Source organism: Denticeps clupeoides, chromosome 14 (genome assembly GCF_900700375.1).
Source record: "Denticeps clupeoides chromosome 14, fDenClu1.1, whole genome shotgun sequence".
In the NCBI taxonomy this organism is placed as follows: domain Eukaryota; kingdom Metazoa; phylum Chordata; class Actinopteri; order Clupeiformes; family Denticipitidae; genus Denticeps; species Denticeps clupeoides.
In genome coordinates this window covers 11926801-11954781 of record NC_041720.1, presented here as the reverse complement: position 1 = coordinate 11954781, position 27981 = coordinate 11926801, and the positions used below count along the sequence as shown (strand labels likewise).

At 42.8% G+C, this 27981-nt stretch overlaps 2 protein-coding genes across 5 annotated transcripts; one reads left to right on the top strand and one right to left on the bottom strand.

Moving 5' to 3' along the window:
* The first annotated feature begins 1451 nt into the window (after positions 1-1451).
* Positions 1452-9672, top strand: LOC114803331 (angiopoietin-related protein 7-like). Its single transcript, XM_029002830.1, has 7 exons — positions 1452-1613; positions 2554-3085; positions 4675-4909; positions 5514-5651; positions 6853-7069; positions 7322-7517; positions 8398-9672. Exons 2-7 carry the CDS (start codon positions 2732-2734, stop codon positions 8542-8544), a joined length of 1287 nt encoding a protein of 428 aa, XP_028858663.1. The 5' UTR covers positions 1452-1613; positions 2554-2731; the 3' UTR covers positions 8545-9672.
* A 377-nt stretch (positions 9673-10049) lies between these two features.
* On the bottom strand, positions 10050-26153 carry snx9b (sorting nexin 9b). 4 transcript variants are annotated; one of them, XM_028953054.1, is made up of 20 exons: positions 26107-26153; positions 25487-25755; positions 23921-24007; positions 23671-23745; positions 22338-22436; positions 21148-21195; positions 19541-19706; positions 18152-18278; positions 17685-17769; positions 17181-17306; positions 16975-17092; positions 16693-16823; positions 16470-16579; positions 15154-15257; positions 14695-14772; positions 14482-14558; positions 11793-11882; positions 11594-11708; positions 11158-11249; positions 10789-10836 (listed from the first exon to the last, which is right to left on the bottom strand). In XM_028953054.1, the coding sequence occupies exons 2-20, from the start codon at positions 25496-25498 to the stop codon at positions 10789-10791; spliced, it is 1788 nt and encodes a 595-aa protein (XP_028808887.1). In that variant the 5' UTR covers positions 25499-25755; positions 26107-26153. The 4 variants fall into 4 exon arrangements, with proteins under 4 accessions (XP_028808888.1, XP_028808887.1, XP_028808890.1 ...); XM_028953055.1 differs by lacking the exon at positions 26107-26153 and having other exon boundaries at positions 10050-10836; positions 25487-25794; XM_028953057.1 differs by lacking the exons at positions 21148-21195; positions 26107-26153 and having other exon boundaries at positions 19541-19703; positions 25487-25794.
* Between the last annotated feature and the right edge of the window lie 1828 nt (positions 26154-27981).

The following is a 27981-nucleotide window of genomic DNA, read 5'->3' as shown; positions in this document are numbered from 1 at the left end:
CAGGTAACAAGCCCATATAGGTGGTACACAGGTACCAGACATGTGGTCCATATCAGCCCCATCTTAATATGAACCCAAGAACCCAGATGGGGAGCAAGCGTCCCCAGCCAACATGTTAATGGAGGGTCATATGGGTTGGAGATGGGCTGGTGTGGTCTGCAGATAATTTTGTCCAGGGGTTCCATATTATTCCCCATGTGGGCAAGCCCAGATTTACCATCTCTCATGAAAAACACTTGGACCAACATGGACCTCACTGGCTTTTCTTTCACAAGTTGTGTGTCGGTTGTTCCGCGTGTAGAACTTGCGGAACATGAAATAACGTTTGTTGATTATTTCATTACTTCTTGTTCTTCCACGGTAAAACCATCAGGGTACTTTAATGTTTCTGAGAGTTTATATTGTCAAAATTGTATTTGTAAAACTGACTTAAATTACGTTGACTCCGCCCCTCCCCAGGCAACATATGGGTGGTTCATATCAGCCCCACCTTAATTTAAACCCCTATGAGGAGCAGGATTTACCCTGATTTACCCACCATCATGTGAATGACTCGGACCAACATGGACTTCACTGGCTTTTCTGTTTTAAATGGTCCTTTGGATCTTAACTGGTAATACTACCTAATTGACCTTAGGGGTTAAGGTGACTTTTCATCATTTTAGGTGAATTCATAATTGAGGTTGTCAAATGAATATATCAAGCTAAGGTATTTATTACAGCTTGTAACAAATACACCCTTTTACCAGTGCTTAAAAAAAACTTCTCTGAGAATGGACAGTCCACCTTCAATTCAAAATCAAAATTCAAGAAGGTATTAAATCAGATTAATTACATAAACTTGCCACCAAGAAGTGATTTGGCTTCTTAAATTCTGCAAGCCAAACAGAGCCTCCAATACACAACTTTAAAATAAAAATTGCAAAGCCAATGAGGTCCATGTTGGTCAGAGTCTTTTTCATGACGGTGGGTAAATCAGGGACAACTCTTGCTCCCCATCTGGGCTCTTGGGTTCATATTAAGATGGGGCGGATATGGACCACCTGTCTCGTACCTGTGTACCACCAATATAGGCTTGTTACCTGGGAAGGGGCGGAGTCACTTACAGTCACATTTAACACTAATTAGTGTCAGTTTTACAGATTTTACTCTGAAAGTGTTAAATTTAACTCTGATTTGTAGTGAGCTCATATAATCTCTGTGCAGTGTTAAATTAACACTGGCAAGTGTGCTGTGTAGTGACCATGTTAATCTATTCATAGTAATAATTTTTTATATAGTACAGAAATGTTAAGAGAGACACTGGTAGAAATTCCATACTTCCATTGCCTGTAATAAACGGCCGGCCTGACTGATGGGAGGTTTTAATCTGGAGGATAGAGTTCTCTTGTCTCTGTCTATCGCTCCTAACAAGAAATCCTATTATTGTGGATTATGGGGATAAGATGTCCAGTGTGCAACAGTCACACTGCTCCATATCAGAAAGAAGGCAAGAGACAGAGAGAGAGAGAGAGAAAGTGAGAGAGCACTCAGCCAGAAGACATTGCACATTACCATGTGCTTTACCATGTGCCACCTGTGCAACAATAGGAAGTCCAACCAACCTGATCAAGGTAACAAATAAAATTTCTTATATAGCTGTGAGGTAAATTATGCTGTTTTCTTCCATACATTCAAAATGCCATACAGTTGGAATTAATGCATTTTTAAGTAACAATTTTTATTGCTATATAAGGGTTAGGGTTAAAATTAGGGTTAAAATTAGGGAATGTATATTTTAATTCAATAATGCTTTATTACTTTTAGTGTATTGAGGTAATGGCTGCTAAAGGAAGCATTATATGTGCAAACAAAATAGCCTAGAGGAAAGGAAATTGGCTGGAAGTACAAAACAGCCAGAAGGAGAGTCCGTCAATTTAGTTTCAATCAAAGTGTCACATGCATCCTCTGGTGAGCAATGTTCTTCACCAGAGGTCCGAATCCTAAGATATTGTTGCCCTAAGTGACTTTCTCTGGAGAGGGGATCAAGTTGGCGTTATGACAATTCAAGTCTGTAGGGGTTTTGTATTGTACTTGATGCTCATTGTTGTTGGTCCAGTAAGGAGGGGATCCATTGGTTCAAAAGTTGATTTTATGTTAGGTTTAATAGAGGCTTACATTAAGACGTTCTGTGTGTAGTCTTGTTTTATGACGTTTTTACATGCACCAGTCGTGCTCCTGACAGTGCAGTTTTACAGTAGTCTGCTATGTGTGAGGAGCAGTCATGACCTCATTACAGGACTATAAAAAGCCCTCCTTGAGAAGCTAAATACTTTCACTCATGCCTCGATGCTAAGATCAGACATCCCTGTGGCGGAGCCGTGATGCTCCTGTAAAACATAACAGCAGGTAGTTGTGGTCACTCAAGGTTTCTGAAATGTCCTATCCCCTTTACTTCTTAAATAAGACTGAAAGTCACCTGGCGATCTTGACTTTTACTGTGACCAAAACATTGTTTTATACCCACTGTGTGTTGGTATGGCATGCACTTGACATGTTTTTTTCTTCTTTCAGGATAATTTAGGGTTCTTAATGAGGGTGCTGATGTAGTTTTTGCCTAAGGAACCTCTGTGGACTGCTATGTGCAGATCCATTTCAACCGAAAACCAAGGCTGGAAAGAGGAGGCATAGCACTCTCAACAGGAGCTGCCCAAAACAGCTTGGGTGGTGGGGGTCACCGGTGGTTTGAGAGATGGGGGGACTGGGGGGGACCCTTGTTCTCACAGGCATGCTGGGGCTTTGCTCACTTGTTGGTGTGGATGCTGAAGATGGTAATGGCCGCCCTCACCGTGCGGGCGGGACAATACAGTGTGGGGAGTACAGCAACGAGGTTCAGGAGGACGGCATGTGCCGACTGGTGGCCACCTTGCCCCAGATGGAGGAGCATCGTTGCCCCGACATGTTCCGCTGCACCGACGAGGTGTCCTACTGGCTACATGAGAATGAGGAGCGCAAGCAGCAGATTCTGGCACTCCACGAGACCATCTCAGAGCTGCAGGAAGAGCTGCGCAACCACCGACACAGAGTCAAAGTGCTGGAACTTCAGGTGAGACTGCAGCTCCACAATGCAACACATAAATGTTCTGACTGGCTACGTTATAAAGCAAAAATATCGAATGGATGACAATACAGCCGTGACCTTGATGTTTATGTTGTAGGAGTGTAATATCAATGTCAGGGTAGGGAACGGTCCACCGGTCCTCCATGGAAGTCACAGGTTACCAATCGTTGAAAGTCTACAGTCACATGTGAGAGAAAGGATCTGAGGTCATAGGTGAGACAATAAGCCTGGTGTTAGAGCTAAGAGGGTGCCCTAAGACTACGATGTGTAGGTAGCAGCCAGGTAAGAAGGAACTGGTTGGTTTATAGGACAATTAGACTTGAGAGTAAGTGCAATGGTTCTAAAATCTCTGAAAATGATTACCAGCATAAAATACAGCAGCATAGGCTGCTAGAGACTGTTTTATTCCTAGTATTAATATTTTTAATACTAACTGTCATTTGCTATAAATACTGCAGTCAAACAAATAGCAAGCGATGAAAATGAACTGACATTAAGAGTGATAACAACAGTGCACTGAAGCAACTGAATATTAACAATATTCTTATACTTCCGGCCAGTATCTGTTGTACTCCAGTTGCAGTTGCAGAACTGAGGGCCCAAGTGCAAAGAGTAGCTCGAACTGAACCCTGAAAGCCATTTTAAAATGAACATGCCATAATACATCCGCTACCCCTTAATAGGTATCCCCTAGTCCATATGTGTATGTGACTCTGTGCCACGGATTTAAAAATCTGTGTTTGCCCTCTTGCTGCTGGGTTCTCCCCATAAAGTCTCCTTGACCCTGAAGGCTAACAGGATTAGCCCTGAAGCTGTTGGACTTCCCCGTGAGGCTGCACAGGCCGTCTGTGCGGCAGTAAGCCGTTCCTCGTCTGCTAAAATGCACAGTAGCCCAGTTAGTTTACAATCGAACTATTCCCTCTGCAAATTTCATGCCCCCCGCCCTAAATGCAGACATTTTGTGCGGAGGAAAAGAAGCTAGCATGTAAGCTAAAGGTAGTATAAGGTAGAATTTAGAATTAGTTTTTAAGTAAGAGGTATAAATACATCTGAATACATTACGTGTTATATAATGTATTGAGCCATCCCAGATCAGTGGAGAGTTTTAAACGTGTTTTGCTAGAAATTTGGATGAATTACTCATTCACAATTAAAATGGTGGAGGCTAACGCTCAGTAGTACATGACAGTGAAGTGATTGTGAAACACTGCAGCACAGCACATGGTGACACAACAAAATGTGTCCTCTGCTTTTAACCATCACCCTTTGCTAGCAGTGGGCATCCATGACAGGTGCCCGGGGAGCAGGGTGTGGGGACGGTGCTTTGCTCAGTGGCACCGGGATTCGAACCGGCAACCTTCTGATTACGTGGCCACTTCTTTAACTGCTAGGCCACCTCTGCCCCTAATGGGGTGAATGAGTTTAATCAATAATTTGAGAAAATCAATATTTTAATAAAAGGGCAATCATCTTAATACAACAGGCTTAACTGATTTCTTAAAAAATCTAATTTATGCTTATTCAGTCCTCTTTGCTAAATTGAATGGATGTTTGTGTGTCCTTCCACGCATCAGAATGAAGAGAAAAACCGACTGAACTCATCGCTGGAACACCGCTTCCATGAGTTAGAGGAGCACTATGCTGAGGCCACCACACTGCTGCACCTGCAGGGCTCCCTGCTGTACGACCTGCAGGGCCAGATCCAAAACCTCTCCCTGCAGGTGGAGAAGGTCAAGCGCAACCCTGGCTGCATGATCAACATCGTGCGCACCAGTCCGTTACTCAATGCACAGGAAACCCTCCATCCAGGTATTTCAGCAGATATCTTTTTTTTTATCAAAACCATTCGATTACAGTAAAAGCGTAATGGTTACCAGCAAAAGTCATAAAAGTAACTAATAAACATATTTATTTTTAATGCTATGGCACTAAATTATGTAATTCATTTTCCTTAATTTCAGCACAGTAACCAGTATCCAAAAACACCCCGATCACCAGCAACACCAGATGTTTTTTTGAACAGGATAATTTTTTGATCTCCAATTGAATTTTGGCCCATGAATTCTAGTAAAGATCTATTTAGATGGTGTCTTTTTTTGCTGGCAGGTGGATCTGTTTGATCTCTGGATGGGGCATGGACTGGTATGCTCTTCCTGACTTGAGAGCCAACATAGTTATTTTGTTTTTATTTTCTCCTGTGCAGAACAGCGGTTTGCACTAGAATGTGCCATAATCCATTGAAACTAAATAGACACCAACTAAGCTGTCAAAATGGTTCTGGTGTTGTCCACTAGAGGTTGACAAATCAATGCTGGAAAAATCCTGGCTCAGGCTCCAACAGGCCTGGCTGTCTGATCACTTATTTAGCTTCTGCAATTAAAATAACATGCTTGTAATATTGGTTGAATTCCAGAGGTGCAGCATGTGAGAAACTGCCCCATTGACTGTGCATCCATCTACTACAACGGGGTGCGGCATTCCGGGATCTACACTGTGGTGCCATCGCTGGGAGCCACACCAGTGGAGGTCTACTGTGAGATGGAGACCGATGGTAAGGAATCATCCACATGCTCATCCTCAAGCTCCATCTCAATAAGTGATCAACAGCAAGCCACTTGCATGAGCTGAAGAGTTGCATGTGTATCAAAAAGAAACATCTCAAACTCTCAGTCACATCGCAAGGCCCTTTGAACAGAGAAATTTCAACAGGAAGTGAGTTCGAAGTCCAGATTTAATGAACCTATAGTGTAGTTAGGGATCAACAGATATTTGATTTAGCTGTGATCTAATCTCCAGTCTGAGAGCTCAGCAGATTAGAACAGTGGGGTTTTGAGTGACTTATGCTGAGGATCTCAATGTTGAAGAGACACCTTTTATGGGTTGTCAGCCAAAGCCTCAGAGATGAAAAAGGTGAAGACACCTACGCACAGGTATTCTTTCATCTACATGGCAAACCAGATACTTGTTCAGTCTTTAGGATTCTCACAACTGGATTACTGTAACTCCCTTCTAGCAGGTCTACCTCTGATTGCCATCTGACCGCTACAACTAATACAGAATGCAGGAGTACGACTGGTCCTCAAACTTCCCAAATTCTCCCACACCACCCCACTGCTATGTTCCCTCCACTGGCTCGCAGTAGCTGCACGCATCACATTCAAAATACTGATACTGGCCTACCAAGCCAAACATGGGGTAGCACCATTGTACTTCACAGCCCTTATTACACCTCACACTGCACCTCGTATACTCCAAGGCTCCAGTAATGCTCGCCTGGTCCCTCCACCGCTGACGGTACGAGGAAGACACTCATCTAAACTCTTCTCTGTCTTGGCCCCTAGGTGGTGGAATGAACTTCCCCTCGAGGTCAGGACAGCACAGTCGCTGAGAATTTTCGAATGGCTGCTTAACAATTTCCTCTTTAGAGAATACTAATTTGTAACTTTCTTATAGCCTGACTTATGTAAGTCAGAGCGCATAGAATGATTGTACTCATGGTTGGAGTCCTTGTGAATGAGAACTGATTACTTCACATTGTCACTCTGGATAAGAGCCAAATGCCGTAAATATTCATATGTATTTAACTTGCAACAATATTCTCCTTCCTTCACAATAAATCAATTCTGAAGTCAATGTAGTCAAAGAAACCAGGATTTAACTCATTCAATCGATTTCCAAAAATCTCATTAACATAAGTATTGTATATAAGATACCAATTTATTTATGGGCTTATTCATGGTTGGTATCATCAGGAGGTGGGTGGACAGTGATCCAGCGTCGCCAGGACGGCTCGGTGAACTTCGACCGCAGCTGGAATGAATATAAGGATGGCTTTGGTGACCTGCACAGCGAGTACTGGCTGGGCAACTCCCACATCCATGACCTGTCCAGCCAGGGGGACTACACCCTCCGCATCGACCTGGAGGACTGGGGGGGCAAGCACAAACACGCACAGTATGAGAGCTTCAGGTGCGACCTTGACTACTTACATGCTCAGTGCCATCACCAAGATGCTTAAAGTGAAAGTGATTGGCATTGCGATACACTCCATAGCACAGCACACGGTGCACACACCGAAATCACCATCACCCTTGGTGAGCTGAATTCTTACTGTAACAATCATCACAGCATCAGAACAATTCTGTTGATTTTATTATAAAAAAAATGAACAGTCAAAATGAACAATGTCATTAGCTTCTGTTCTGCTCTGGGGCTGGGCAGTGTCGAGGACGAAGCCACACAGTACAGACTTCACATCTCTGGGTTCAGTGGGACGGCGGAGGACTCCTTCAGCTGGTACCATGACAAACAGGGCTTCAGCACTCCTGACACTGGCAACATCTGTGCTGAGATCTCCCACAGTGGCTGGTGGTACAACCAGTGCTTCTACGCCAACCTCAATGGTATTTACTACAAGGTACGCACACACCAACTGCTGGAATTCCCTTATAGGTTCACTGCTTGATAGCAGGGCATCACTGTGGAAACTATGCAAAATAATATAGACTCCAGTTAAGGGGAAGGCGTGTTTTCTCCCTGCTTTGTGAGACGTGGTGAGTTGGATATAAGCGTATGTGGCCCTGAAATATGCTTGTGACTTTTGCTGAGCAAGTAAGTATTACAATAAATGTGAACACAGGAGGTAGGGGGAGTCAGGATCTTGCATTCTGTGTTGTGTTGCCAGATTGGGTGTTAACAACCCTGCACCCACAAAAATGTGAACCACTCAAACCAGGGTTAAGTTTGTTAAGTTGTTGTGCCAATTCATTTATTTCGTGCATTCGCTGCTTTGCGCATGTGACGTATTGACAGGAACGATTTGAAATCATCCAGAATGAGAAAGTAGCCTGAGCCAAGAGTAGTCAGTAAAGTTTGTGTTCTGGGTGAAATAATGACACTTAATCAGAAAGGGCTGGGTGGGTAGTTAGTTCCTCAATTCCCCATTTCCAAGATACTGATGACGGGCAGGCAGTCCTTTCTTCTGTTTATTTCTGTAAATACTCCAGAAATTCTTGATGTCTATAGTGAACACTCACCATACGCTACAGCAACGAGGTGGCAACACATTTGTGTAAAAAATTACACTGATTAGTGGGTTAAATATTTTGCTGAGGTCCTGCATTTTCTATAGTGTTTTATGCAAGATTTCAGTTTATAAAAGGAAGTTGAGTCTGCAAGATGTGACATTTCCTGAAGCAATAGTTTCCTGGTTAACCACTTACTGGTTACATGATGTTACGTTATGTCAGCAACTTTCTGAAAATAAACCTAACATTTCATTGTTCATTTTCCACCAGGGTGGCCGCTACTCGCCAAAAAACAAGAACCCTTTGGGTCCTGACGGCATTGTGTGGTTCAGCTGGAAGGACTCGGACTATTACTCTCTCAAGAAGGTCAGCATGATGATCAGGCCTAGAACCTTCCGGCCACACTTATCCCCCTAACCAAATCCAAGGACAATGTCACTGTGCTCTGTTATGGTGTGAAGGAGGTGTTTATATATGACTGTGTGAGGCAGACTGAGATGGACCTCGCCTGCTGATTTCATTAAAAAAATTAATAAAAATGAATAAATACTCAGGGCTACACCGACTGAGACCCTGTCCACATAAGAACTTTTCTCCCTAAAACGGTAACATTTCTATCCAATTTGTTGATTCAGTCTACATCTGTGTGAATGGTGACGTCTGATACTATGTGGATGACTAATTGTCAGAAAACTGGTGAATTACATCAATCACAAAATGAGATGGGTGATTGGTGAAGTGAATATTATCTTCTTCCTTGAAGGTGATATCTTGGAAGCAGGACAAAATAGACAAGTGTAGGCATCTGAGGGACTTTGAGGCTAAAAGACTAGAACAGCAACTTTGGGTTTTCTTGGTCCAAGGGTTAAAATGGTGGTCATGAGCATTCAAGACTCCCTCATGTGGGAAGCAATGAGCTACTATATCACAATTTTGCTGAAAACCATAACACTGACCACAGAGTCATTTTGCCTGGGGAGGAGATGGCAGCATGATACACTATGGGAAGATGCTCTGGAGTTTAAAGTTTTGAACTGGTGCCTAAAGAAGTCTTGAGGAGGCCATGACTCAAAGGGACAAAGCTGTTTAGGTGGCATGAGGGAGTCCAGCATTATCTTAAGATGGTGGTTGTGTATACAAGTCAGCATGTCACAACATTTCTTGTTGAATTATCCAACGACTATTCATGTACATTCAATTTGGTTTAAATAAATAAAATAAAACTGGGCTTTAATTAAGGGAGCCCTGCGCTTATTTGATCCTCTAGAGAGTACATTCACATGCCCCTTTGGGGAGACTCTCATTCATATTCACATTTGGTCCCACACCACTGTCAGCACAGCATAAGAGCTCTACTGTGTGAAACACTGGTCCTGAAAGAGCACCATTCACTCGCTCACTCATACACACACACACATTTCTTCTGCTCCTTGAAGACCTTGTACAATAACTACATAACATACAAATGTGTAACTACCTCTATGTAATTAAATTATTGCCTCTTTCTGTTTCATTTGTTTGTTCTTTTTGGGTTAGTCTTAAACAGTTGGGGGGAAAAAAATAGTTGGGTCAATTTCCCTATCTTTTGCAGATATGTGCAATGACAAAAAAAAATCTTAAGAATGTGTAAAAATCAGTGTTTATTAAATCAGTAAATAATTTTCCATCTTTCGTGGCTTTGTTTGCAAACAAGGCTAAACACAAATATTAACAACCAAAACACATGCATTATATAAAGTATATATAAATTTGTGTGTGTGTGTAAAGACAAACTGGGCGCGTAAAGTGACTTAAGCATTGTAAGAATTGCTTGGAGGAAGAGTAAAATGTTGAAGGCTATTCAGCTGTGGGTAGAAACATTTTGCAAATTACATTTACATTGCAAAAAGCACCCACAAGTGGGCTGAAGACGACACCCGAGGTTCATTTTCCTTTTTATTCATGAAGATTTGTCAGGTTAATGGCGGTACAGAAAGTGTCACGCTGGTGGTGCAGATATATCCTCTCTTGAACAAAGAAAAAAAGTGCATGGTTGGCAGTTCATTCACAAGGCACAGCGGCACTGATAACGTAAATGCGTGTGTGCGTTTTACGCTCTGCCAGTTTTTGTGACATTCGTCTACAGAGAGCTGGAAACCGTTCTCTCGTTCACAACTAAATTTCCTCTGATTTAACTCTTCTAAACCTTGGAAGAACTTGGATCGTTTCTCACTCTTGTCAACGCTGTGCACACGTCTTGGCTGTGGCAGTGGGCCTGGAAAACGCATGAAAAGGGGCACTGTCTGCAGCCCCGCCCTCCCCCAGCAGGGTCTCAGATGGCCGTATCCACGCTTCCTGTGTGTGTGTGTGTGTGTGTGTGTGTGCGAGTGGGAACTGTAGACAGTGTGTGTACTACCGCAGCCTTCCGGCTCAGCACACTCCCGCGGCTTCCTTCTGCTGACCCTGCCTGGCTTCACATGTGCATCTTTGGCCTCAGAGAACATTATTTGACAGGTAAATAACTTGAAAGGGGTAAGACCAGAGAGGGCGGAGAGAAAGAAAGAAAGAAAAAAACAAAAAACAAAATGAAATACAACCCCCTCCCAAAAAAAAAAAAAACAAAAAAAAAAAAACATTGAAGAGACGTTTGGGGTAGAGCTGGTGTCAGCGAAGGTTCTGGCCTCACATGGTGGTAAACTGACCATGAGCATGTCTCAGCTTCTCAGCAATCTACAGAAAGAACGATAGATTAATAAATAATTATATTACTTCAAATGTTCAAATTGAAGAAAAGTCAATGCTGTACAATTTATGTTTTAAATAAAAAAAAGTAATAAAAATAATTTATTATTTTAATATTATAAATGATTCCCACACAAATACAGATCACATTGTAATATTGTAAAAAGATCTGAGTGTTATTCCACCACGTTGATAGATCAGAAGGTAGCTACAATAGCTATTGCTATTACAAAAAAAACTATTATATTTTTATTTCCTTTATGATTGTACAGAAATACTCTGAACCCATCTGCTCACGGATAGTCTCACCGTCTCATAGAACTTGATTTGCTCCTCCAGGTAGAGCTGCATCACACGGTTATAGTCATAGATGCGATTGCTGTGGAAGTGATTCATCTCAGCTGCAGACAGTGAATGCAATGTTACGACCGCTGCTGCACTTTTTATACTATATGTGCACATTTGAACACACCTACTCAGTGACTATGAAATAATACATATGAGGTTATGAGCAAAAATGCAAAAAAAGCTAAATGACCCTGAAAACCCTGAAAGCTTTTTGATTGACTCATGTTAATGGTCATCTTATGATCGCTGCTTATATTGATTACAACAGTGTACAAAGCAGTAATGAAAGTAAAGAGGGGAGACTTTGATTTTGATATTTGGTTCACGGGTTATTGGACTAAAAAACACCACCGACATGGTCTCCATAGCATCAGTGGGTGTGTCCATGATCTTTTACCTTGTAAGGCATACGACATAGTGCTCGCTCGTTTGGTCATGGTGATTTTCTCTGGTGCCGTGATTTTGCTGGCAGCGACCAGTTTGTCTCCCTCCTTCACCTTTTCTATGGCAGCCTGGGTAAGATATTTATTTTTATTTCTCTGCAATCTTGCTGGTTAAACAAACCAAGTCAGGATCGTAAGTGGAACGTCTCATACTTTGTGGACGCCGATGGTTTCAGGGAAACAGCCCAAAAGACCCTTGTACTCGTTGTTGGTCTCCATGAGGAAGTGCAAGTCTTTCTTAGGCTGGAGACGGTCAGGGAGAGCAAACACAAGGTCATGTGACATGGTCATTCAACACACTCAAACACAACGTGTGCATGAGCTCACACTGACATCAGCGTAACGGGCAGGAACCTGCAGGATCCCACATCACAGTTAAAGATTTTAATCTGACCACTGCATTATTATCCTGGCTGCAGCCATGGACAGAAGAGAAAATGAAACACAACATAAGCGCAGCCTCTACAGAGGGACAGAAAGGGAAGGGCTTTCATACCACATTTTCCTGAATCTACACTGCTGTTCCTAAACTTTAAAGTCCTTGAATCTGATATAAAACTATTGTTTTATCCATAAAAGGTAATGTGGTTAACAAATGAGGCATGACAGAGTGCATGACAGAAACGAAATGAAGGTCAGAGGGGCTCAGGGTAAAGCAGAACTACTCTGCATCTGAAGTTGCATGCTTACCAGGCGAGCTGTCCATGTGCACGCAGCTTGAACAGCAAACAGGGACTAGTTAGTTAGAGGTCAGTTGATGTATGTGTGTGTATGTGTGTTTGAGTGGTAGCCTAGCGGTTAAGGAAGCGGCCCTGTAATCAGAAGGTTGCCGGTTCGAATCCCGATCCGCCAAGGTGCCTCTGAGGTGCCACTGAGGAAAAGCACCGTCCCCACACACTGCTCCCCGGGCGCCTGTCATGGCTGCCCACTGCTCACTCAGGGTGATGGGTTAAATGCAGAGGACAAATTTCACTGTGTGCATCGTGTGCTGTGCTGCTGCTGTGACAATCACTTCACTTTCTTTATCTGCCTGTGGTGTGGTGTGCGAATTACTTTGGAGGTAAAAGCTCAGTGAAAACAATCATTAGTACAAATTATTGCTTCCTAGGTTTACATGGGAATCCTTAAGACCAAAAGAAAAACCCAAGCAGAACACCATCTAGTTCTCAACCTGGGTGGTCCATTTGTACAATGCAAGACAAGTGGATTAAGGGTAAAGGGGAGGGGTCTTCCACATTCTGCAGAGCATTAAGCCAGAATTATAGCCAGGCTGTTTATTAGATCTCAGATGTGGTGGGCAAGCAGTTAAGTAAGCGGACCCGTCATGGGAAGGTTGCCAGTTCAAATCCAGCTACGCCAAGGCGCCACTCAGCAAAGCACCGTCCCCACACACTGCTCCCCGGACGCCTGTCATGGCTGCCCACTGCTCACCGAGGGTGATGGTTAAATGTAGAGGACATTTTCGTCATGTCACCGTGTGCTGTGCTGGAGTGTTTCACAATGACAATCACTTCACTTTCAGTTCACTCATGTTTTTTCATCTGAGATCTGAATTCCACCTTATGAGGCAAAAATAACGTAATTCCTTTCTAGATGAAAGGTGGAAGAAGCCTAATGGCCCACAACAGGCTACAATCAGCTAGATAATAGTCACGAGTCCCCATGTGCATTGTGATCAACACACTTACTGACAAAGTTCACTCAAAATACCTAGAAATGGGTCTTGAAAGTATATAAATGAAACCTTTTAAGCATTAATAGCTAAACAAAATGTGTAGACGATTGGGAAGAAGAAAGTTCAAATATAAGCCAGATGATAAATGTGGACATGTTTTAACTTGAAGAAAAGGTAAGTAGGACAGAAAGAAGACGAGGAACATGACAATACACATCCAGGAAACAGAGTTAAAACAGGAAGCTTTCAGGAAACACAGCCAACAAAAGGAAAAGGATGGTGAGGGGGATGTGTGCATGCAATTTCGCTCAACACATTTGAACAGTTCATAGGGGAAAAAAAAAAGAAAAAAGATGTGACTCACAAATGACAAGCATCTAAACAGAGAAAATTGCTAATAACACACTATTTACTCCTTTCATTCAAGTAAATAGTATACAGAGTAAATACAGGGTGGTAGTAGCCTAGTGGAAAACACACTCTCCTATGAACCAGAAGACCCAGGTTCAAACCCCACTTACTACCATTGTGTCCCTGAGCAAGACACTTAATGAGACTGTCTCCAAGGGGGGACTGTCCCTGTAACTACTGACTAAGTTGCTCTGGATAATAGAGTCCGCTAAATGCCATAAATGTAAATACAGAGTAAACAAAACATTTCAGAGAAGTTATGAAATTAAAGTAGTAGCACTCGCCTATGAACCATTGTGTCCCTGAGCAAGACACTTAACCCTAAGTTGCTCCAGGGAGACTGTCCCTGTAACTACTGATTGTAAGTCGCTCTGGATAATGGCGTCTGATAAATGCTGTAAATGTAAATGTAAATTAAATAGCTAGTTGTACATGGTGTTCAAGCTGGTGTTCTAAGCTTTAAAGCTGGTGAAAGGTCATTAGCAGGATTTACATAAATATATAAAACTAAAATGACATGTCATCTGCATCTTGAAGAGAAACTAGCCACACGTTTTACTGATGTTTATTTTTAGATTTAAATGGGTGGAGCCCAATGACTGATTTCACACATGCCAATTCCTCATTATGGATTATTTGAACTCCAATCTCCAATACATAATATCATGTTTATTTCTTGTTTTATCTATTTATTTACAGAGCTCTGCAGAGATCTAGCTCTGTGCCTAAAGGAGGCGCTCTAGCTGCAGTCCATACCTGCTCTGCCACCATCTGAGCGATATCTTCATAGGTCTTTCCTGCAGCTGTCAGTGCATCTGTGAGGGTGGCTTCCCCTGCAGGAAACACACAAAACCACAGACCTTTAAAACCACAAGCCTTCAAAACCACCAGCTCTCTGGTATCTAATTTTAACAGAGGATTCAAATAGAGTACAGTTCATCGCCATTAGGAAACTGTTCGGTTTCCTACCTTCGTAGCCACTGCTGTTGAAGACGGAAGACAGGTTCTGGAAGGCCTTCCCAATACGCTGGTACTCTTTGGGCAAAGCTGAGGAGGACAGATGTGGGAACTCAAGACACCTCAACACAGACATCCCAACCTATTTCAGGGAAGGTCACTACTCTCATTCCCAACCACTTCTCCACACACACACACACAGACACAAAATCCCTACCATTACCACCCCCTTCCCCCACAACGTTTTACCCTTACTAAACAAGAATACAATTCTGTAAATTTCACTCTCATCCCGCTGCATGCGCGCTTCTCTCGCCTGCATGCTCTTGTTTGAGCAACTGAAGAGTGCCTGGAGCAGCTCAATCTTATACAGCCAAGGAAATGAATCTAAGCCGCATGCAACATGCATGAACAAGATGATGGAGCAAAGAAGTTGGTCCAGAATTCCGGGTGTGACACAAATACACTCACGTCCTGTGCATCTTTTCCAGTGCTCCTGTCCCACATTCAGAAGATCCTTCACACCATCATCCATTGCTTTGGTAAATCGACTAAACTGCTCACACTTCTGTTCTCTACACAAAAGATCAAAAAAAAGAACATGAACTTGTGCAGCCTGCATGTTGAATGCTGAGAACTGGTCCCTCTAAAGCAGTAGGTCACCAATTTTTATATATACACACACACACACACACACACACACACATATATATATATATAATGCAAGTGCACACACACGATATACAAATAAATTATGCAACAATAACAGTGATTATTGATATTTCATAATGCATAAGTAATGAGTTTTGCTATGCCACTTGGTGACATTTTAAGTTGATTAAAATCATTTATGGAAATACACAAATTAAAACATATTCCTGTAGCAACAGCAGAAATTGGGATGACTGCACTAGGGTTGTTGAACTGAAAACAAACGCTTCATTTTCCTGTGTGAACAACACAATCAGAGATCATAATCTAAACACTTATCTTCACAAACCGCGCCGAAAGGTTGAGGTGAGATAAACAAAACGGCTGATTAGATCACAATATCTTCTTCTAATAAGCACTTCCTTTTCTATTTTATAACAGGTTTTATATTTTTAAGATTTTTTAAGGTTTAAAGATTTTTTTTAGAGATTTTTTTTTTTATTACTTTCTTCAAAGTCAAAAGTTTACATACACTAAGGTTATTATGCCTTTAAACTATTTGGAAGGGAAGGAATATCAGGAAGAGAATTGTGGACCTCCACAAGACTGGTTCATCCTTGGGATCAATTTCCACATGCCTGAAGGTGCCACGTTCATCTGTTCAAACAATTATATGCAAGTATGAACAACATGGGAATGTCCAGCCATCATACCGCTCAGGAAGGAGACGGCTCCTGAGTCCAAGAGATGAACATGTCCTGGTGCGGAATGTGCATATCAATCCCAGAACAAAAGCAAAAGACCTTGTGAAGATGCTGGCTGAAGCTGGTAAGAGTGCATCACTATCCACAGTGAAACGAGTCCTGTACCGACATGGGCTATAAGGCTACTCAGCGAGGAGAAAGATATTACTCCAAAAGCAACGTAAAAAAGCCAGATTACACTTTGCAAATACGCACAGGGACAAAGACTAATTTCAGGAGACGTGTCCTGTGGCAGCATCATGTTGTGCTGCAGGTGGGACTAGTGCACTTCACAAAATATATGGCAACGAACAGCATGTTGAAATATTGAAGCAGCATCTCAAGACATCATGTCCCCTTAAAAGTCACAGCGCTAACGCAGTAAGGACTCACACTTCAAGGAGGTCCAGGTCTGGAAGAGTCTCCTCCGGCTCGATCACAGAGAACACCATCACCCCAACTGTTTCGTCCTTCTCCGCTTTTCTTTTCCCTGTTTTCCAGTCCTGTGGAGATAATAGAATAGTTGAAAAACATCCTAAAGGTCCATCTTCTCAACCTTTCGTACTGACGTTCACCCAAACAACCATTTAACAATACGCATTCCAGAGGTAGTAACCTTCTCATCCTTATAAGAGTGGAAGAGCTGGAAGACGTCACTGCTGGAAATGACAGGGTGCCTGCACATTCTGGTCATCCAGCCTTGAAGCCTCTCCATTCTCATCTTTATGAACTCTTCCTCAAAGCGCCCTGAAAATATAGAAAGAGAAAATAAAAAAAAGTCAATAGATTAACACATTTTTCACTCAGATTAAGTATATCTTGAGTTAATAACTCAGTTGGCCAACTAGGAGGATGATGTTCAGATAATGATAAACGTGTAATGAGAGATTTTTTTTACCTGTGACCTGCTTGTCTGGAAGACAGGGGATGGGGATCACAGAGCCAAACTTCTCCAAAAGCCTCTCATAAAGCCAATCAAAGTGCTTGTATCTGTGATTGACAGGTCTGTTGGTTGTCTGCAAAACAACCCAGCAAATCAGCGGCGGGAAGAGATAGTCTCTTCAGAGTCGGGCCGAATGCTGCGGATATGTGAAATACACTCACATTCGGGGTGACCTGGTACTCAATATAGCTCTTAAGACCATAGAGTTTTGAGCCCTTCTTGGGATCGGCAACGACACAGTCCAACTGGCCCTCTGGGTACAACCAAACTGGGCCAACCTCCCCCCTCTGTAAGAAATAAAGAACATACAGCACAAAGGTAAAATATCACTCAACTTTACCATGTTGTTATACTGTTATAGTGTTAATATGTAGAAACAAAACAGAAAATATTTCACAGCCGCTTCCAGTGCATCTGAACCCAAGTAACATTAACTGCAGAAAGTATTTACAAAATCCTCCAATACTGCCAAAAGGGAGGAGCAGTGTAGCCAAGGCCATTTCAAAACAGGGCGAAGGGAAACTAAAGGCTTGGGACATCTGGATGCGGCGTGATGTGTTGCGCACTACGTTTTGCATTCTGAGCTGCCGGATATTTGCCGGATAAGCAGAGGCCCAGACAGACAGCTAGTTAAGATTAGTCTACGACTTGGTCATGTGACTTACATAAATTGGTAATTTCTCTTTTCCTTTTGGACCTTGTTTTGAGAGAAGATACAAATCTGGGCCTGATTTGGAAAAGCCAGGGAACCTGAAAAAAGTGAAAGATTGCACAATATCAGAACATCAGAGCAAATTCAACAATCAACACTAGTTTGTTCAATAACTGGAATTAGTAAAAAGTGATCATATAGCTATTTAATGTATTGTACCTGGACCCAAGTGTGTACAGGAGTCTTTGTATTTTACTGAACTCCTACACAAGGGTTGTGTACCAATATTATTTTATCCATTATCAAATTATCTAAACCTTCTTTAATGCCAGCATGTTCTAGAACAACATCAGCCTCAATGGATTTTGTAACTGAACACCACAGTACTTTACTATTCCTGTAGACATTAAATAATCGTATGTTTTGCCCAACTTTATGAGATGTGGCAGTGGAAACATTCACATCCACAGTTAGTTTTACTTGTTGAGCGAGATCTTCATTGATGCGGCTCCTCTGTTTAAGCCCCCGCCCTCTCCGCCCTCTTCAGTGTACCCCCCTGTTGACTTCCCATCGTCCCATTCATCGTCCCATTCATCATCGTCCGCACCTGCAAGAGCAAGTCCACTTACACGCTTAAACATGGGACAAACAAAATTACATTTCACACACCAGCATAAGCAAATTCAGACAACGAACGAACACCACAAAAGGAAATTCAGTTGCGTTAGTAAATTAAATACATGATGCAGGTGATAATTCAGGTAGACATGCTTCTATATTAATCAGAAATAATGTTTCTGGGGAGCAGGCCTTCAAATTCAACCAACCCCTCAACTACATTTACATTTACAGCATTTATCAGACGCCCTTATCCAGAGCGACTTACAATCAGTATTAACAGGGACAGTCTCCCTGGAGCAACTTAAGGTTAAGTGTCTTGCTCAGGGACACAACTACGTGTTAAGCTGTTAAATGTCCTTGCACAAATGCAGAAAGCCAATTTCCCAACATGCTGTAGTATGTCTCACACGATCACACAAACTTTTTTTTTTTTTTTTTTTTTTTTAAACACAGTGTATACCTCTGTAGTCAATAAGACACGGATATGGATATATGTCTTCAGAAGAGAGAGAAAAGAACAGGTTTTAACAAAAAAATGTAAAAAAATCAAATGTGTCAAAGCAACCGGTTTCATGGCGACGTCAGCTTTTTTTGTCACTTCCTGAAACGTGCACAGTCACGGCCCGTCATTTGCACTGGCAACAGCAGCTGGTCGCCTACAACCTCAACCAGCCAGACGTACAGCCTCGCGGCTGCTCTGATTCTAACTGGCCAGCGCTGGGCGCGCTTTCCATACGATACGCTTCCTGAACAAAACCTTTCATTCAATTTCCAATGACATTTCTAAATCAATTTCCAGCAGCAAACATACATCGAAACATTAAGGTCCCTATTTTTAAGATGGCAATACGTGCTAAGCATGGGGCTCGTTTGTGTAAGAAAGTGGTTCTTTGGTTCTAGTTCTGTAAATTCTGCTAGTGAAGGAGCCATTTTGCAAATCCTAAATCTTTTACTCACACCTCGCGTTCATGCTGTGGGAAACCTGCACCAACAACGGGAGGGCAGGTAAACTCCGCAGAGACGAGGATTCACACTAACAGTCACCCGTTATTATTTTCCATTTTCTTTACCTGTACTTTTTTTGCAAGAAAACGTACGTGACAGAATGGCGCACGGTAGAGAAGAACGGTTTAAAACACCGCCTCGTCTGTGGAAAAGGCGGATTATAACTGGCTTGTGGGGAGGTTGCTTAACATGCAACGTCGCTGCTATTTAAGTACATTCGCGGTACTTCGGAATCTGGATTACCTGGCCCCTGGTACGCCTGTGGGTGGGACTGTACACTGGAGCTCCAGGCTTCGTGGGTGCTGGTCCTGCCCGTTTCCGTTCCCTGGGGTTGTGCCGCCCAGTTGTTGGAGAAACCCCCACTAGCATCAGTAGTGAATGCTGCCCAGGGGTCGCTGCCATTAGTCTTCTGAAAGTATCGGACGTGTAGAAGAACAACAGGGAAAAGGAAGGAAAGATTAGAAACTCTCCATAATTCAGGCCGAAAACCTCCCCTGCTCTCTAAAGCACTTTCACAATTTCGTAATGAAAAGCCAGACCGTGTCATGCAGCCGAAATAATAATAATAGTAATAATAATAAAAAAGGCAGCCTTTTAGATCCTTGATGTCATTTCCTCTCTGACACAGCCAAGGTTCTTCATGCGACCCTGAACAAGTGAAGGCCCGCTCCCAATCAATTCCCGTGTGGGCACATGCCGGCGCCACAAACACTTGGTCTAAAAGGAGAGCTATTCAATAAAAGGAAGAGGTTTTTTCCATAGGTAGGGGTGATCGTAATAGCAGGGGGATGTTTTTGACCCCTCAGCCAGACTGTGGGGGCTGAATGGAGCACTGGTCCTTTTCAGCGAGTGTTTGTGTGACAACGATGACGCACTGTTACTGGTCGAGTCTGTTGATAATGCTGGCAACCTTGAAGCCACATAATGGATTGGCTAGTGTCAAAGAACTAATGGTGGGGTCATACTGACTACACTCACACATACACAAAAAAACCTGCAATCTTCTGCCACGTCAAGCTGAGTTTCAGCCATGGCTCCCATTTCGCAATGATGACAAATTTACACACAGATCAGAATGTTAATAAATTACAAATCAACACACTTTAACACCAAAATTCTGGTGTCAAAACTACTGAAGCGAAAGGCCAGACAGATAACATTACATACATGCATTCATTCATTCATTCAAAGTGAAACTCGATCGTGCAGAGTGAGCGCTGATGCATGTTTATCTATGTGCATATTCATGTGTGTGTTTACAGCGGCCCTGTAATCAGAAGGTTGCTGGTTCGAATCCCGAGCCGGCAAGGTGCCACTGAGGTGCCACTGAGCAAAGCACCGTCCCCACACACTGCTCCCCGGGCGCTTGTCATGGCTGCCCACTGCTCACTCAGGGTGATGGGTTAAATGCAGAGGACAAATTTCACTGTGCTGCTGTGTATCACATGTGACAATCACTTCACTTTACTGTGTGTGTGTATAAATGGAGAAAGACATGACACCAACGTCTTTCCGAAGCCTAAAAACGACCTGAACAGCTGCTTCATGTAGATGCAGCGATGTCTGAAGCACGTCATCTCATCGCAGCCCTCGTGTACGTGCTGATCACTTTGAATGAATGGTGATAAATAATCGTACTTGTGCTGGTGGGGCAGATAAGATTCGATTGGAGTGACAGGGTGTGAGGTCACTTTGGGCTGGATTGCTGACTGTGTGCGATTTAGGTAAAAGGACAGTGAGAAAAGGAGAGGCGACAGGGCGGGGGATGTGGTCGGGCCGTAAGGAGCGAATCCAGGGAGGCGGCCCCATGCGTGGCCCCCCCTGGCCCCATGCTGTTGGGGAGGGGTTACCTCATCGGGAGAGGCGGTGTCTGGGGTCTCCGGCTGACCCATGTCCACCTTAAAGGAGAGAGCTGCCATCATCATAGTGCCACTGACCTCCGGTGGATGAGCGTCAGAAAATATGGACTGAGCACTTGAGCCTAAGTGATGCTAATGCTAATAATTAAGTATGATAATATTCCATTCACAGTGACAAAAAATGGCTTGGCACAATTAATTACACTTAAGAAAAACCATAAACATACCAGGTAAAATAACAGAGCAATGTAGTTTGAGGAACTAACTACTAAGAATTAGCGATTTATCGATTACGTGATCTCAGTCTGGGTAAGGAGCATTCTTATCTGAATATCACCGACCTAGAAACGTTTAATAAACATTCCGCCTTCCAAGAATAGCCTATAACCTACCAGAACGGATACTTTCTTTACAGTGGTTAAAAAAAGTTTCACTTCTTTAACTGAAGCATACAAATACATTTTTTGACGTCATGTGATATGGCACTTCTGCTTTCTAAGCTCATGCAACTGGAATGTCTGGGCCGCGTCCGCCAGTGAACAAAGGTTCAGCCTGGCTACATACAATGGCCCACGGCATGAAGAGTCACCACGGACTGCCATCCACTGACCTTAAACCTACCCTCCCGCCTGATACGTTTCATGGCCTGAGCATTTAATTAAACAAGTGCTAATAAGAATACCAAATTCATGAGATGCTGTGCTATTTGATGACTGGTCACATCCTAATGGTAATGACAATTATTTGCCAAGCCCTGGGACACAAAGAGGCAGATTAACATGATGCTATGACAGACATAGCTTATTGGGAGTGTTGTAATAATCACATGATCTTCACTGCAGTAATCTCTAGCCCATATGCTACCAAACCAGTTGTGAATCTGACTTTCACCAACAACTCCCTACATCTTATAAAGTGCCTCAAAAACATCAGTACTGGAGATGTGCAAACTGATCTGCCATCAAATACAGGATGTCAAGGGGTTTGAACAGCACAGAGTAAGAGAATCAGTTCAAAAGTGTCACTCTACCACGTGACAACGGCTTGACAAATATGCAGCTTGTGGTGGTGTGAACTTAGGTTAAGTTGCGATGTGGTCATTGTTTAAATCTTTAAAATATGTTTCGCTAAGTGTCAAAGTGCAGACAGCAGCTCATCCTGTGTGTGTGGCTGAGCCCTACCTGATGCGTTGTGCTGCTTGTTGCTGTTGATGCATGGCTGTCAAAAAACGACAGGTCCAGGGGCGGCACACTACCTCCTCCTGACTGAGAATGAATGATCTGAAGTAGACAAAAACAAAACACTGATTATTTCATGGGCTCGTACATCATATATCTCTTTACTAAAACACATTTTTCCGGAAAGGGTCGTCAATCCTAGCCAGTTCTTCAAATGGCATGAACCACCCAGGAGAAGATAAATATCAAAAAACATCCAGGCTGGGAGGCAAATCGATGCTTCCTTCCCAGAGAGACTTCTTTCTGTGAGACTTGGATCTTTTGTCTGTTAATTTATGACTGTGTGATTGCATTTGTGTGCATAGTTGAAGGAGTAATGGCAGTGCATGCAATCAGGCACATATTGCTTCAATCCAAAACCAAAGCCCAGGACACCCCCCACACCGGTGCCTCACCATAGAAGCGAAAGCGTTTAATCTTTGTGATGCAAACGGTGCACACAACAAAATGTGTCCTCTGCATTTAAGCAATCACATTGTGAGCAGTGTGCAGCCATGAAAGGCGCCTGAGGAGCAGTGCGTCTTGCTCAAGGGCACCTCAGTGGTTTGGGAGTCCACTTCCTTACCCGCTAGACCAACGCAATTTCATCTTAAAACTAAACAGCCAACTTTATAGGTTAAGGTTTAAAAAAAAAAGCAAGATTTAGACATTCGAATGTATTCTGCATTCAAATGTATTTGCCCCTGGCTCTCATGTAGCCAGTCTTTGAGAGCGTCTCTACTTTTGGATATGATAATCACGGGTCCCTGCCAAAGCTACGATCCAGACACTCCGTTTAGACTGCAGGAGGGATAAACGAGAGTTCCTCAGACAGCGTGTAAACACTGCAGGAACTTGTGCGAATGATGGCAGCCGGGAGTACAGAGAGTGGGGCACGAACGGCGGGATGCCGAACAAACACAGAAGATACGCTCTTGGTTTTTACTTAGATCGTGGCTTGCTTTCAATGTTGCACAGCGGACACATGCACGCGCACACACACCCACAACACACTATAAACATACGTGGTGCCTAAGCCCCAGGGCAGGTCGTTATAAGCAGGTTTTCTGCAGCATTTCTCCCCCCAAACCAGAAATATTGCCACATTACAGTTTCACAGATCAGGACTGTTTGCAGGCAAATGTGTTCCACTGTCTGTGTAGCAATGCATTAAAAAAGCGAGTGTAACACTATTGTAATTTAGATGTTTCTGCATTTGCCAATTTTGGATTTTCGGGAAAGAAAGAACGAGATAGATGTCAGATCCTGCCTGTCATTTGAGGATTTCTCTCCTTACCTGCACATAATCTTCCGGGACTAGTCCAACTTCCCCTCTGGAATTCTGGGCCTCAACCCAGCCTCCTCCAATGCTCTGAACAAGCATGTGCACAACAAATACATTTGAGTGTTTGTTAAAGTATAGCAAAAATACACATCCACTTGTTATTTAAAATCACCAATAATTGACATCTGTGATGCACAGAACATATTTATTGGGTTCTATTAAAGGCAAAAAAAAAAAAAAAAAAAAGAGATTGAGGGCTGACCTGGTTGGTGATTGTCACAATCTCTCCTTCATTTACTGACAACTCGTTGTTTCCTGGTTCGGCAACAAATTCATACAAAACCTTAGCCTGGAGACAGACCCCCCAAAAAAAAAAAAAAAAAAAAAAAAAAAAAAAGAAGGCAAAAACGTTAATAACATGCACAGCACAAAAACACACATCATAACCGCCGCCCTTATTGCCTAATTTGTTGCCCCTGTTCTGGAATTTGGAACAGGACAGACTAGTCCTGACTGAAACTGGGTTCTGCACGATTGCACTGCACACGTATATTGTGTGGGTGGTGCTAATTATGCCCAGAATGGGGAATAGAAAAAAAAAAAAAAGTCGACAACAGGTATCACATCTGATTAGAAACAACGGCCACCGATTCAGAAAAGTATACCCCCGGGCATCCCTTATTCTCTATACACATACACGCGGTCTGTAGTTTAAATGTAGATTGATTCAAGAAAAACCCAGTTCAGCGGTATGCCTCTGACAGACATTTACAGTGTTTATCAGACGCCCTTATCCACAGCAAAAAAAAAAAAAAAAAAAAAAAAAAAAACCCAGTTACAGGGACAGCCCCCCCAGAAACAGCTATGGGATAAATGTCTTGCTTAGGGACACAATAGTAATAAGTGGGATTAGCCTTTGTCTTTGTCTGGACTTAAAATGATACCTTCGACTATTGTCATGTATAATTTTTAATTAAACACAATGACGAGGATAACTAACAGCATCGAATTACAAGTATCATCCTTAAAACTGAACTTAATCCCATAATAGTACATATGAAATGCTTGGGGAACTGTTAAAATGTTTACACGAACTGTGTCTGTGTGTGTGTGTGTGTGTGTGGGTGTGGACTGTTCTCACTCATTTCCTTTCCACAATTACTTCCAATATTTCGGCCCGGTGACTCACTCACAATGAGCTGCACACTCAGCAATCCCTGCAGCCATTAGCCCACTTACAGAAGGAGAAGGTGCCTGATGTGTTTACAGTTACCCCAACTAAAAAAGCACAAAAGCTATTTTAAAGTCCACAGGTCTTCAGCTCGTGTGTTTTTACTTCAGCTCGTGTGATTTTAAAACACTACCAGTTCGGGATTACTAAATTCAATTTAAAAAAAATTTTATTCGTTTTTCTTTATTCCGCTCGTAAGTCATTAGCAGACTTTTTAAAGAGAAATACCGATCTGTAACTTGCAAGCCGCCATGAACTACACTTCCCGTGATGCCTTGCGCCGCGATGCCATCAGCGCTGGAAGCGTAGTAAAATGTCACAAGACACTTTTTTTTTTTTTTTTAAATGATACATATTTTCCAGGTTGAAAAGAAACGCGCCTGGGCGCGTTTTAAACGTAAACGACGCGCCTCGGACATCTCGCAATGGTCTAAATGCATGAAATATGAGAGGCTCGCGTTTAGAAAGCGGACAGTATTTATATATCTTGCCTCGCTTTCCGACTGACACCGGCCCTGGCTGTTAGTCGGGCACTTCAACGCGGACAGACCCGCAAAGTTCACTACCGGGAGAAAAGGGGATTCAAACAAACTTTACCTTAGACGCCATGGTCGCTGCTCTACTCGGTCATTACAAGCCGGCCTGGCGCGTTCGGTCGGAAAACTCCTCAGCCGGACATCGCCTCGTCCGGCCACTGCGCGAAAACAAGGCGGTTCTCCTCGGGAGAGCCGCGGGCTTTAATACATCACCAAACACACGCTGCCCTTTGAGCCGCGGCCGCCGACCGCCAGCGGGGCGAGTTCAGCCGTCCTGCCGACCAGGCTCCGCGATCCCGCCGCCAACTTCGGGCGGCCGAGCGTCCCGCACTGGAGGATTCGAACCGGAAAGGAAGTGAGCGCTCCGCGAAGAATGCATGACGACTGCATCCGACGACCGGCTATCAAGACTTTCCAATCACATAACAATCATAACCCTCGTAATAATACGTACAGATTAACTGGGAAAATGTTGCAACCTTACATTACTATACCTATGCAATACACAAAAGAATAACAAATAGATTAGGTAGATTATAATTTACTGATTTATTATTTAAGTAAATCCCACACTTGTTAAGATGGGGAAAAAAAGAAGTAACACTTTATAGTGTTTATAAGTATTCGTTATGTGAATACATTGGTCCTTTGGGGTGAGTTCGGGGGCAAATTGGAACTCACCTTCTAATAGAAGATCACGCTCGTATTTGCGCGTCCTCCGCGTACGTCGTGCCCTCCGGCGCGCCACCTCGCGGCCGAAGCCCGCAGCGCCGCGGCGTCTCCGTCTGCGGGGAACTTTGGTCCTCGAGTGTAGTAAAAGGGGAGCCAGTCACGGTTTAGCGACCCTTTTCATACTGATGGGTGATATCGTGGAGGGTAGTGGCCCTTCGGTCATTTAATTATACATTATTCATTTCTTTCCCTTTCTTCCAGGTTGGGTTCTAAATACCAAACATGATCTGAAGCCATCTACGTCCAGACAAACTCTAATTTGCTAAAACATGCCACAAGCATCCCAGGTCTACAGAGCTTGTGGGTTTTTCTACAAGTTGGTTAAACCCTGGCAGAGCCAGCACATCCAAGAGCCAGCTTGGACATTTTCCACAAAAAGATGATGTTTGAGATGCTGATGTTTCAGCATCAAACACGACTGGAGTGCCGCATGAAAGGGTCTTGCGGGCTGGTCTTGTGATCTAAAATGTACATGGTGTAGCTGTGTGCATATATCCAAGATGGACAACCGCACCAAACAAATACTACGCCCACCGGACCACAAAAATAAAAACACGCGGAGAGAGAGTCTTAGCGGGCGCAAAATGCGTACATCGGTGCGAGCACGTCGACCCAAATTGCAGTCATTAGACCCCCTGTGATGCTGGGGACTCTGTTGCCCTTCAGGGAGGTTATGTAACAGCAGACAGCCCACATTTTTCTATTTTTACAAGTATTCTTACCAAAACATCAAATGCATTAATTTATTTCTAATAATAAATTATTGCATGCTAGAAACACCTCAGAACTCCACAACTCCTTGTTCGTCCAGTTGGTGTCGGCTTTTGGGGCGCCCTCGTCTTCATAATGACCATAACTGTAAAAATGGTTTACATTTACAGCATTTGTCAGACGCCATTCTCCAGAGCGACTTACAATCAGTAGTTACAGGGACAGTCCCCCCTGGAGACACTCAGGGTTAAGTGTCACAATGGTAGTAAGTGGAATTTGAACCTGGGTCTTCAGGTTTATAGGCGAGTGTGTTACCGACTAGGCCACCACCACCCATGTCTTGCTGCTTTTGTTGAGCGGTCCACATATGGCTCAAAATCTGATTTCAGAAGAGGCAATGCTGTTCAGGTCCTGACAAGAACCCTGGCCTACTGGGAGAAAATAATATTAATAATTAGTAATGGTACCGCCGCCACGATTTTACTAATCATGATAAATATGTATGCTTTGTTGGCTAACCTTCTGTCAGCTTCTGTCTAGGAATATTTAGATCCATTAAGAAGAAAAAGTCAAATTGTATTTAATCTATATAACAATTGTTGATTCAAATTATTTGATTTAAATACTGTATGTTTTCCATAGTGGCTCAAGTCACGCGAAAAATGTTTTTATGGAGAGAGTCACCACCATGATGCTGAACATCGGAATCCCATTTTAAAGACAGAGAAGTATAAAAAAAATAAGTATCATCCTTTCATGGCAAAACTTTTCACACTCCTCCTAGACCAAAATTTATTAAAAGTGAAAAAAAACAGATTTAATAGTTTGCATATCAAAACAGCTAAATATGCATACGAATATGAGGTCAAGGCAACTTTATTTCTAAAGCACTTTAGTGCACTAGTACCAAAGTTCTGTACAGCCATAAAAGCACACACAGATACACATAATACAGTAAAATGCATTGACAGTAGAAGCAACAAATAAGGATAAAATAAATCAATAAAAATGGGGGGCTGAAGAAACTGACTTAAAATAATAATAATAGTATTAAACCTTTAAAATGTACATTTTTAAAATAATTTACATTTTTTTGGTGTAGCGGATTTTAGG

What these genes read in the sequence shown, in the direction of transcription:
- LOC114803331 (XM_029002830.1), top strand. Translation starts at nt 2,732, where the DNA reads ATGGGGGGACTGGGGGGGACCCTTGTTCTCACAGGCATGCTGGGGCTT. An exon ending in CTGTGAGATGGAGACCGATG is followed by an intron (nt 5,652 to 6,852) that starts GTAAGGAATCAT and finishes TGGTATCATCAG; the next exon opens with GAGGTGGGTGGACAGTGATC. An exon ending in GCACAGTATGAGAGCTTCAG is followed by an intron (nt 7,070 to 7,321) that starts GTGCGACCTTGA and finishes GGGGCTGGGCAG; the next exon opens with TGTCGAGGACGAAGCCACAC.
- snx9b (XM_028953054.1), bottom strand. An exon ending in TTGTGACAATCACCAACCAG is followed by an intron (nt 23,746 to 23,920) that starts GTCAGCCCTCAA and finishes ATGCTTGTTCAG; the next exon opens with AGCATTGGAGGAGGCTGGGT. An exon ending in AAACCATCGGCGTCCACAAA is followed by an intron (nt 11,709 to 11,792) that starts GTATGAGACGTT and finishes TATCTTACCCAG; the next exon opens with GCTGCCATAGAAAAGGTGAA.